Source organism: Sceloporus undulatus, chromosome 6 (genome assembly GCF_019175285.1).
Source record: "Sceloporus undulatus isolate JIND9_A2432 ecotype Alabama chromosome 6, SceUnd_v1.1, whole genome shotgun sequence".
Classification (NCBI taxonomy): Eukaryota; Metazoa; Chordata; class Lepidosauria; order Squamata; family Phrynosomatidae; genus Sceloporus; species Sceloporus undulatus.
In genome coordinates, this window is record NC_056527.1 from 68828704 (window position 1) to 68841239 (window position 12536).

Sequence of the window (12536 nt, forward strand, 5' to 3'; positions counted from 1 at the left end):
TTTGGAGACCATTCATTCACTTGCGCCCTTGCACCATTACAAGAGCAAAGCACATGTTCAAATGCCTCTCGTTGATTTATCCTGTTTCATTTTCACTACAGTGAAGAAAAAGATAACAACAGATAAGGAAAAGATGTCTGAGCCATTTAAAAGTTACCTGTGGTTAACTGTATAAAAGAAGCTTGCTAATAAAATATCGGAGTGAGGGGAGGAGTGGGGAAGAGTTGTAACTCACTGTATTATAAAATGTTTCATTTTTCTTTTCAAAGATAACATTTGGGGGCATGCCTTCCTCTGGGAAGCCAAGTTCAAACAGCAGAAAAAATTTCAAAGGCTGCATGGAAAGCATAATCTACAATACTAATAATATCACCGATATGGCCAGGAGGAAGAAATTGGAGTTTTCTAGTGTGGTAAGTATGTTACTTTGTGATCATTTCAACTGATGTTTTGTATATATCTGCAACTCCATTACCATGTCACACGTCTTGAAATAACTTGGTGTAACTGAGAGGAATTATAAACTGCTTTAAAGTCAGTTTATCAAAAAAGTGTTTTCCTATCACACAGGACATTTCTTCATAGTCTGAGTGAAAGCTGTTAAGCCTTGTGGACTGTCAGTGGGAAAGACAATTTCTTTCACCATATTTCAGCTTCAGGAAAAGGAAACAAGCAACACATTTTTCTGTTTTTATAGATACCAATATTTTGGGGCATTAGTGTCTAAACTCAGAAAATAGACTGTAATTTGGAAAATCATTAATGCCAACCATTTTACAGTGCACACATCTACTCTGGAATAAAATACTTTACATAGTTACCCGTTAGATCTCCTTTTCCATATAAGTACTTCACCTGTGCTTCTTAGTCTCTTTAAGTTAAGGACATCTCCTGTCATTTTTAGAACAATTGTCCATCCTTATTCAGATACCTTCCTAATGGAAAGACCGCTTGTGCCCTTCACCAATTTCTCTGAAGCTTGGCAGCCTTGATTCCCCCAGAAAATGCAAGGATAAGAGATGAAACATGGGAACCTGTGCTTCAAAACAGAAATGCCTCTCACCATGCTTCCTGAAGCTGCTCTACTGAAGCTCTAAGAGAGCCTGCTCTTTTTTGAGGCAGCACCAATTACAGCTGCTCCTCAGTGCTGGTACCTACAAATATGCAGGCATCTGGAAACACACACACACACACACACCTACACACACCTACCTTCCATCCACCCCATCTGGTCTGCTCTCTGCCCTGGAAGGTACTTCCCAGAAAAAAAGAGGTGACGCTCCCAATTCAGCACTATATTCTCACTTTTATATATGCTGAGCTTTCAGTGACTCCCGAGTTGAATAATGTGTATTCTGGGTACTTTTGGCCCTCCTGTTTGTTTTTGAAAGTAACAGATCCAATGGACTTGGATCTTCTCATCATTTCACTCTTCTAATCTGAATCTTTTCTCTCAAGGGCCATCCAGTCCAACCCCCTTCCATGTCAGAACTCACAATCAAAACACCCCCGAAAGATGGTCATCCAGTTTAAAAACCTCCAAAGGAGGAGACTCCACCACGCTCCAAGGGAGTGTGTTCCATTGTTGAACAGCTTTTACAGTCAGGAAGTTCTTCCTAATCTTGAGCTTGAATCTGTTTTTCTGTAGTTTGCATCATTAATTCAGGTCCTAGTCTCTGGAGCAGTGGAGAACAAGCTTGCTCCATTCTCAATATGACACTCCTTCAAATATTTAAACAGGGCTATAATATCACCAGTTAACCTTCGCTTTTCTAGGCTAAACATATCCAACTCCCTAAGTCACTCCTCATAGGGCATGGTTTCCTTTCCTATCCATCTTTCCTGTTCTCTCTTGCTCGGTATCTTCATCCCTGCCCTCTTATTTCTGCAGCTGAGTATTCCCTCTCTGGATCTGTGCTGTCTTATTTATTATTTTCTAGTCTTAATATATCTCACCCTTTGCTCATCTTTTCTGTACTTGAATTCCTCCCTTGGCTTGATGCTACATATGCACACTACATACTCGTAATACAAGAGTCCTCCCTACTGCACATATAACAAAAAGGATCTTCTCAGGGAGCATTTTGAACCCTGGGAAACTATGGTTTGGTCAGTAGATTCATTGTTTTCACACATCAGGACTAACTGACTACTACAGTTGGGCCTCCTTATCCACAGATTCAAGCAGCTATGGCTTGAAAATATTACACACACACACACACACACACACACACACACATTAAATTCTAAATAGCAAATCTTGATTTTCCATTTTATATAAAGGACACAATTTTACTATGCCATTGTATTTAATGGAACTTGAGCATCCATGGATTTTGTTATGTAGGGGTGTCCTGGAGCCAAACCACAGTGGATAACAAGGGCCCACTGTATAAAGATCTGAAAGACCTGTCTCGCATCACCCCAGCCTTTTAAAAATTTAGAGCAAGGGTCATAATTTGCATCTTTCTAGATTCTATTTCATTCCATATCACTCCCACAATTGTGTAAATATGCTTTATGACTGAGAATTTATTATCATTCTCTACTGCATCAAAAGAAGTGGGCTTCTATCCATGACAGCTCATGCAAAAATAAAAACCAGCTAGTCTTCAAGGTGCATGTTTTTTATTTCTTTTTCTCCTCCCCCTTCCTTCCTTTCTTCCTTCCTTCCTTTTTTCCTTCCTCCTTTTTATCCCTTAGCTCATCTATCTTATCTCTTTTCTTTTCTTATCTTATTTAAAGCATTTATACCTCACCCTTCAGCCAAGAAGGCTCCCAGAGCAGCTTACAAATTAACTGGACAGTTCTTGGCTCTGAGGTTTACAAAGGGGCCATTCAGACTACACTTTACCCCAGATCAGAAATCGATTCTTACACGTGAAGTTCATATTCACCCCGAATTTCCCACATGTGAATCAGAGGCTTGCACAAGCATTTCGTGGCAAATGCCCCTTAGAGCGGGTCAATTGCAATCGGGGCAAAAGCCATCTCTTTTGGAAAAACCCGGGTTCCGCGAATATTAACTTTCCCCTGATCATGATCAGTGCCAGTTCAGGGGAGGGATTTAGGTCAAAGGGAGGGCAGTGGGCAGGGCATTCCTTCCCTTCATCGGGGCAAAGGAGGAGGAGGAGGAGGAGAAGGAGAAAGGAGTTGGAGGAAGGATGCAAGAAGGGGAATGGGTGACAGGAGGCAAAGGGTGACAGGAGGGAAAAAGGGGGAATCGGGATGACTGACGGGGGCTGCAGAGGTCAGTCAAAGGGAGGGCAGAAGGGAGAACTGTAGAAAGTGACGGAGGAGGAGGAGGAGGATGAAGGAGCCGGGGGAAAGATGGGGGCCATGGAGGGTGTTCTATAACGGAGCAGGATGGAGGCGAAGGAAGAGGCAGGAGGAAGGGTCAATTCAGGGCAGGTCAGAGAGACAGAGCAAGCCTCCGCTCTCCATCAAGGAACTTTCCCTTTTTTAAAATTATTTTTGGCAGTCTATGCGCATTGTTTTTGCAGTAGATATATAGATAGAACATAAGCAGGGCGAAGGGTCGAATCAGGGCACGTCAGAGGGACAGAGCAAGCCTCCCTCTCACACCAGGGAGCTTTCCCTTTTTAAATTTTTTTAAAATTGTTTTTGGCAGTCTATGCACATGGTTTTTGCTCCAGGTAGATATATATTAGATAGAATGTGGCTAGCTGCTTGTTCACTTTTCCATTCATTTCTTTGCTTCCAGCAAAGGAAATGCTACAAAAAGCACTGCTTTTTTCCTTTGCGAATGAATGCTACATTGCGAATCTTACGTTTCTTTTTCCAATTTGACAAATTGATACACAGAATGCTTTTGCTACTGTCTCTAAGGAATTTAGGGGTAGCCTAGGGAAAGCAAAGAATGCATGGCATCACATCCTTTTCTGGCATTCCGAGGTGAGGAATTTATTATTATTATTACATGTGTATGAGGCATTCTGGGTTGGCAAGGAGGGAGGATACAGGATGCAGAGATGGCATTAGCTTGCATTTTGGGGTTGAAAACGGGGTCAAGGGACAATCATAACCTGCCCTGACCCAAATACCCACAACACACACACACAAGAGGTTTTTAAATTTGACAAAATGTGTGCATACTGGTGCCTGGTTCTAAAAAAAATGGAGGGGGGAAGCACACTTCCTATGGGCCAATGAGTGCTAGAAATGTCACCTATGATGATCGCGGAACTAAATTTGATTGACAGCCAGGCGCCTTCATTTTAAACTCAATTTCTCCAAGAGGGCATTCAGGGTTAAAATACCCTGATTCAGCACTTGCTTCTGGAGGGATTTGGGGAGGGAGAAACCGAAGCTTCCCAGTTCCAACCAGTGCAAAAGTGTAGCATAAGTCAGGATGATTCTATCTGAATTCAAATACTACTCCCCTTTGCTTTGACAACTTGTTCATGCCACAGCTCTTCAGCTCTGGCTAGCTATCCCTAAAGATGGTTGAGCAGCATGTCATAGTTTGCTAGGCAATCTCTGTATGTTAAGCCCACATCACATTAAATAGACATTATGATGCCATACAGCTGGTTGTAAATTTTCCCTTAAAAGATTAACAGCCAGAGAAAGTGATTTTTTTTCTCCAGATGTTTGGTGGTCCTGAGAATGGCTCATGAATACAGTATCTCCCTGTAGCTGATTTTTTAACATCATCATTATTAATATGTAACACTACAACAAGACCTATACACTTCATGCAGTGTAAGTAACGCATGAATGCTTCAGCAAGAGTCTGTTGCAGGCTGGTATAATTTGACAGCTCACTCGTTTTCCAGTGTAGAGAGAAGATACAAAAATTGCTATCTCCTTTGTTTCAAGCAGAGTTACTTCCTTTGCTTTACCTCTAGGAAAACAAGATCAATTTTGTTATAATTTAATCAGCATAGATATTCATTTTTCTCCTTCATGCTCTCTTGGTTGTTGTTATTGCCCCTTGGGATTGGTTTAGCATAAGATAGTTACAGTGAGATACATAAATTTAGATATTGAAAAGAAATACTGTGTTATGCCTAGCTCTAAATCTATTTAAAAAAAAATAATTCAAAATATACACACTGTTAATGTAGAACAGCCATTGTTATACATGTGGGACTAAGCATGAGTTACTTCTGATTGTCGGGAGGAAGCTATGGACACAGAGAGCATCCATAAAATATTTCTTTACCCGGAACAATGGATGCAAGCTACAGCAAAAGCGATTCCACCTCAAAATTAGGAAGAATTTCCTGACAGTAAGGGCTGTCTGACAGTGAAACACACTCCCTCGGAGTGTAGCGGAATCTCCCTCCTTGGAGGTTTTTAAACAGAGGCTGGATGGCCATCTGTTGGGGATGCTTTGATCTGGATTTCCTGCATGGCAGGGGGTTGCACCCGATGGCCCTGGAGGTCTCTTCCAACTCTCTTATTCTATGATTCTCCTCCTAAACCCTTTGTACAGCCAGCCCAATTTATACCATCTCACCACTTCTGGAGCACTTTCATCATGAAACCTGTACAACATAGGGATCCTGTGTCCAAGCAAGGACAAAGAACCTTACCCTCAAAGTTTGGGATAAGGCACCCCCTGCTCAAGTCACAAACCACCCCTGTTTTGCAGAGATCTTGTATTAAAGAATAGATAATATGAAATATATCCTTCATTTCTCCCAGGCCTTGAACATGGCTGAAGCCATGTTCACAGTTATTTGAGTCAAACATATGTCTATATTTCCTTAAGTTCCCTTCCCTCTTAATTTTATCCTACTTTTGTCCAACCCTTACTTCAAAGAGCTCAGGTCAGACTGTGTGCCATTATTCTATTTTCTCTCTCAACAAGAGGTCATTTGCCAACCATTAAGTACACACTAAGGATGTTCTTGAGAGCCAGCATGGGTACTGATCTGATTATGATTCTGGAGACCAGGGTTTGATTCCCACTCAACTATGGAACCCCACTGGGTTTCACCTCTTGGGCAAGTCACACAGTCTCAGACAACCGCAGAAAACCCCATAATAGGTTTGCCTTAGGGTCGCCATAAGTTGAAAATTACTTGAAGGCACACAACAACAAAAGTCTTAGCTAATTTCATTATTTCACATACTGTATGAGAATTTAAAAAATTAAAAGATTTCTTCCAGTGGACAAAATTATTTGGCTTTGTACTGGTTTATCAAAGTTTTAAAAAACGTTTTGGAATTCCTTTGGGAAAATCTCACAAAGGCTTTTTTTACACAAGAAAAAAACGTTATGCCCAAAGTACAACATTTTGCACAAAAACATTTTACCTCAGCCCCAGATTTTTCTTACTGTTTCTTACTGTATTTTTCTTACTCACAGTATTGTTCTTGTCATGCTACAAAAATTGAGATGAATATTCCATGAAATTGTTCTGCATGGACATACAATTTTATTGCATTACAAAATTATACTGAAAAAAAGTAGAATCAGCACAAACTTGATTTTTTAAAACTATAAAACAGACAATTATGAATTTCACTGAAGATGAATTTAATTGGAGATGCATGTCCCTTTGTCCATATTGGAGAAAAGAAGGATATAAATATAAATTGTAAATATGTGAATAGATGTTATTCTATAAAGAAAAAAATGTATCCCATGAAATGATTACAATAATAATGGCAAATATGTTCCACTCTGCGCAAATGAGGGTTAAGAAATCATTAATTTCTTATGAATCTAGTATAGATCCAGTTAAGAATCATAAATGCATTATTAATTTCACCATCAGCTGTTTTATGAATATAAGTACAAAAAGATCCCTGTTTATTTCAGTTAATGACCGGAGCATTATAGCTTTGTTTATTCCAAAGTTTTAAAAAAATCAAGAAAGAATTAATCAGGGAAAACTGGAAGAGTAATTGGTCATCTTTGCATCCAGATATGCCTTCTGTATTCTACACTGAATACTGCCTAGAAGATCATAGAGTTGTAGAGTTGCAAGAGACCACAAGGGCCATCCAGTCCAACCCCATTCTGCCATGCAGGAAACCTAAATCAAAGCATCCCGGACAGATGGCCATCCAGCCTCTGTTTAAAGACCTCTAAGGAAGGAGACTCCACTACACTCCGAGGAACTTTGTTCCACTGTCGAACAGCCCTTATTGTCAGGAAGTTCCTCCCAATGTTGAGGTGGACTCTGTATTCTTGTAGCTTGCATCCATTGTTCCTTGTCCTGTTCTCTGGAGCAGCAGAAAACAAGGTTGCTCCCTCCTCAATATCACATCCCATCAAATATTTAATCAGGGCTATCATATCGCATCTTAACTGACTCTTCTCCAGGCTAAACATCCCCAGCTCCCTAAGGTGTTCCTCATAGGGCATGATTTCCAGGCCCTTCACCATTTTAGTCGCCCTCCAGTTTCTCAATATCCTTTGTGAATTGTGATGCCCAGAACTGGACACAGTATTCCAGGTGGGGCTTGACCAAAACAGAATAGAGTGGCACTATTACTTCCCTTGATCTAGACACTATACTTTTATTGATGCAGCCTAAAATCTCATTGGCCTTTTTAGCTGCTGCATCACACTCTTGACTCATGTTCAACTTTTGGTCTACTTGGACTCCTAGATCCCATTCACACATAGAAGTTTAATGCACAGGGCTCCAGCACAGATGGAGAAAGGTCCAAAAGCAGCCTGGCAGGGAACGGAATGAGTGGGGGACACATTTTACCACTCACACAAGTCCTTCACTTGTTCTGTTCCCCTCTCTTCCGCTCCCAATCCGTCCCCAGAGGGGGTGTTCGCCCCCTCTGGAATGGATGGGGAACAGATAGGGAACTGAACGGAACAAGTGAGGGACTTGTGTGTGCGAGAAAATGTATCCCCCACTCATTCCGTTCCCTTCTGAAAGCGGTCCCTGGGAGCCCTGTGCGATAAAGTTCATAGTTTCATTCAGCCAGGTGTCCCCCATCCTATATCGGTGCATTTCATTTTTCCACCCTAAGTGTACCAGTACCTTACATTTCTCCACGTTGAATTTCATTTTGTTAGCTTTGGCCCATTTTTCTAGTCCATCCTCATCTTTCCCAGGCAAATGAATTCTAGAACTCTTAACCCTCTTATGTTAGCTGAGATCTATGTGGAAATCAAAGGATGAAGGGGAAGGGAAGAGTAAGAAGATGAAATTATAAGAAAGGGAGGGGGAAGAGCCAAAAAAAGAATTTTGGGTGGGGTGGATGGAGGATTTAAAAATTGATGCAGCTGTTTCCTTTACCCAGAATTCAAAGCAGGGACAGTGGGGGTTAAAATCATGGATTGGATTTTAACCTTAATTCTGTGGAAGTTTTCAGTGAAGTAATGTGACATAAATTCAAACACTATTTTAAAAATAATGTAATTGTCTTGATGTTCTCAGTTCAATTTAGATGTAAAAGAATTCGATTTTAAAGAACATTAATAATAAATTTAATGTGTTTACTCTTTTCTCACTAATTTTTTCCGCTCTGGGAGTTATATCATCACCCATCCATACCAGGACTTTGAAAGGCTTCCCCCACCCCTGCCATTTTGCTCCTAGCCCACCCACCCCCAGTGTTTGCCCATCCATTGCGACCTGCACTGACCCTCTGGCATTACCCAGTCTCCTCCACCCAGCATCCCTTACAGCACTTGTCTCCAAAGCAGGATCTTTTATGAGACTCAAGATGATGAGTTTGGAGCAAAGCAACTATTTCACTCCCACTAAATACAAAGTATGCATACATTGATCTTTGGAATAGCGGTATATAAATAAAACAAATTATTATTATTATTATTATTCATTTCTGTTGTTACTGTCAATTATCACTTTAAATACGCCAGAGTTAGAAATTTCTTTTTCTTCAACACTATATAGATATAGTTTAAATGGCAAACAAAACACAAGCATATATGCATATAAGTTTGAAAGCAAGGGTATTTTAGGTGCATCAGCATGCACATCTCATTTTAAAAATGTATGGAAATTAGTGTTATAGAGGGTTAACATTCTGTGCTCCTACCCTCTAGCTCTAAGATTGCTCTCCTTTAGATAAAACACTTAGCTTACTTTCTGGTACATAATTTTTAAGGCAAATTAATTTGAAGAAACCAGCACAACTTCATACTCGGTGTGGAAGTAGAAGAGTTCAATGCATCACAGCTTGTTCAGACCTTTTCTGAAAAGAAATAGCCTGACCATAGTAGTCATGCCTTGGTGAACTTTCAGTTGGATTACTGAAATGCATTCTATGTGATGCTGTCCTTATGAATGTGTAAAATGAAGTGCTAGACTTCTGACAGGAACAGGTTATAGATACCATATAGCACTAATTCTACATGAATTGCACTTGTCAGAATTCAAGGTGTTGGTAATGAAAAATCCAAAATAGTTTGGATCTTTGGGGCCTTATGACTTTATCTAGTACATACAGATACATGATTTTATATTTCCTTAACATAGCTCTTTAAAGTGTGCAATGCTTCCTGTTTTTAGAATGTTTACATTATGTGTATTGGTTTAATTTTTTATAAATATTTATAAATTTTATCTAAATTTTATTTAAGTTTGCCAATAATGTAAATCAAAGACAAACAAACAGGACAAAAAATAAAAAAAGGAGGGAGAAGAACAAAAAGAATAAAAAAGAAATGGATACAAACTCAAAAGAAAAAGAAAGATAAAAGTGACTTCTGGTCTTCTCTTCAGCGGTTTATTAAATTGATACTATTGGTTTTATCAATACCTCTATCATGCAGTAATTCTTCATCTCCTTTCTATGGGATACATTTATTGCTAATCCAAATCCCATCTTAATCCATGTTAGTAATGACTATCAAATTTTTCTATTTCTTTTCCTCTCACAATTTACATTAAACAAAACCATGACCCAAAATACACTGCAGAAATAATCCAGTTTGAGACCACTTTAACTGCTCTGGCTCAGTGCTAGGGAATTCTGGGAATTATAGTTTATTGTGGCACCTGAGCTCTCTAATAGAGAAGGCTGAATGTCTCACAAAACTACAGTTCCCAGAATTCCTACAACAAATCAGGTGAAGCCAAGATAACTAGACTAAGGCTGTCATGCTTTGATCACAGCATGAGAGGCACAACTAATGGCAGAGGGGACAATAATAGTAGGAAAGGTGTAGGGAAGTAGAAAGAGAGGAAGGCCACATACTAGATGGATGGACTCTATTAAAGGGGTCATGGGTATGAATTTACAGGAAATAAGCAAAGCACTGGATGACATGGAGTCTTGGAGATGTCTCATCCACAGGGTCTCCATGGATCAAGATTGACTCAAGGGCAGTTAACAACAACAACAAACAGTTTTTCATTTAAAATCTATATCTTATAACATTGATTATAACATCAACAGTGTCTCCTAACTCTCCACAAATCAAAATATTGCATTTTCCACTTCATTTTTAATGACAATTAAAAATTCAACAATTTTCCATTTACAACAAACCTCTAACATCTTTAAAATTATTTTTTCTATGTATCCGAGGTACTAAATGTACATTACACATAATGTAAACATTCTAAAAACTTTTTTTCCTTTTATTCTATCTGATCGATTTTATAGCCTGTACTTTACCCTTGTATCTTAGATCTTTTCCTTGAAACAAATTAGACAATGAGCCCTAATATTGCAGGCCCCATACAGAAAGGTCAAAATAAAGCTGCTTCTAGTCACTTTGGGGGTATGCTGTTTAAATGATGCATGTGTGGCAAACAAAACACAAGCATATATGCATATAAGTTTGAAAGCATTTTTCCCAAAACAAATCAGTCTCTCAAGCATTTTTACTCATGAGGTCCTACAAAAGTATCTAGTCTTCTGATTTTAAAATACTACTTTCATCATTTCACATTACTGTATCCTTTATTGCTTTTGCCATTTCTTCACCAGGTATGTGAGACTTTCTACTTTGAGCCTTAAAATGCACCCCCCCTTAAAAAAATGCTTTCTCACATTAACACAAAAGGTAAAGAACTCACCAGGCATTGATGAAACCTCTGATTCAAGGATTTCTTCATGCCCCAATAAATCAGCAAATATAATTAACATCACAGAGAGAGTTGTGCCAGCTTTGAGTCTATTAAAAGTTTGTGTGCAGCAGGAGGAGCTGATAGAATTTGTTCTGAGGTCCACCACCACCACTTCAGTCATAACCTATTATCACAAACCCCACAAGTTAAGTGGAATTGTCGGACCCTTGCGGGCTGTCTCCTCAATCTCCCCTTATCCAGGAAGGTAAATCACTGGTCAGAACCTGTGTCTTAACAAGTGATTGCAGTGCTGCCACTCTCATTCCCACAGAGCCCCATCTAAGAGATTCTAATTGGCTATTCTCACCCCTGGAAGTCTGTATTGTTTTAATTTTCAGTTGTTTCACATTTTAAATTGTTCCAATTAATTTTATTTGAAAACACCCTTACAATATGATGTTAGGTGGAAAAACCATAAATAAATACTAACTAATCAGTTTCTCCATTGACTACTACCAAATAATTCTAGAGACAAAATAGTATTCCACAGTACCTTGCAGTCTAAACTAGTGGGACAAGTGAACAGAAGCTATGTTCTGACTCTGACCCTGCAGATCAGGCAGAAGAATAGGCCTCGCCACATAAAATCAGTTCAGGAAGGTATCATGGCCAACAATATCAAATGTCATTGTGTCTGACTTCAAACTGAACAGACGTAGTTTATATGTTTTCCTTTCCACAGTTAAAAAAATGGTAGGCATTTCTTCTCTTAACTTAACTATTTATATTTTTATTTAAAAAATCTATCATATGAAAGATTAAAAAGATTAAGGGTTATATTTTTCATCTGTGTATTTGTGTTTTGTTTCTAAACAGGGGAATTTAAGCTTCTCATGTGTGGAGCCCCATACAGTGCCGGTCTTTTTCAATGCAACCAGTTTTCTTGAACTGCCTGGCCGTCCAAACCAGGATGTATTTTCGATCAACTTTCAGTTTCGGACATGGAATCCAAATGGACTACTGCTTTTCAGCAATCTCGCTGAAGGACGGGGAGCTGTAGAGATTGATTTGATTGAGGGCAAAGTCAGCATTCATATCCATGTCAATGTCACTGGGGACAAGAAGAATCAAATAGACATATCTTCAGGTAAACACAATAACTCTAGCTATTTCTTTTCTTCAAGTCCTATGATTTTACAAGTTGGGGCTAGCTCTCCATGCAGATTTCAGTTTTGACCTTTGATCTTTGTGTTGGAAGAAAATCTTGCTTTGATTGTGCTGCATCTGAGGAGCTGACAACAAAAAGATTACCCTTGGACTCATGTAATCCAGTTTGGACAACTCAGGCCAAAACCCTGGTCAGGATTCTGTGGATCCAGCCCAGTCTCAGGGCAAAAGGTCCTCAATACAGGTCAAATTGACCCACTGTTTGAAGCAGAGTTTCTTGGAAACTTCATGGCAAACCCTTGCTATCCTGACAGCCCCATGCACCCTTTACCTCCGTTGTTAGTGCTGCAGATGATTAGATCCTCCATCACTGCATGTGACACA

The 12536-nt window shown here is 39.4% G+C and overlaps 1 protein-coding gene across 1 annotated transcript in view; it reads left to right on the top strand.

Annotated features, from left to right (window-relative positions):
- CNTNAP2 (contactin associated protein 2) overlaps nucleotides 1-12536 on the top strand; it is a 1400287-nt gene that overhangs the window by 658033 nt on the left and 729718 nt on the right. The window contains exons 7-8 of the mRNA XM_042471198.1: nucleotides 270-413; nucleotides 11862-12132. Of these exons, the coding sequence (XP_042327132.1) occupies nucleotides 270-413; nucleotides 11862-12132 (415 nt within the window). The remainder of the gene's footprint in view (nucleotides 1-269; nucleotides 414-11861; nucleotides 12133-12536) is intronic.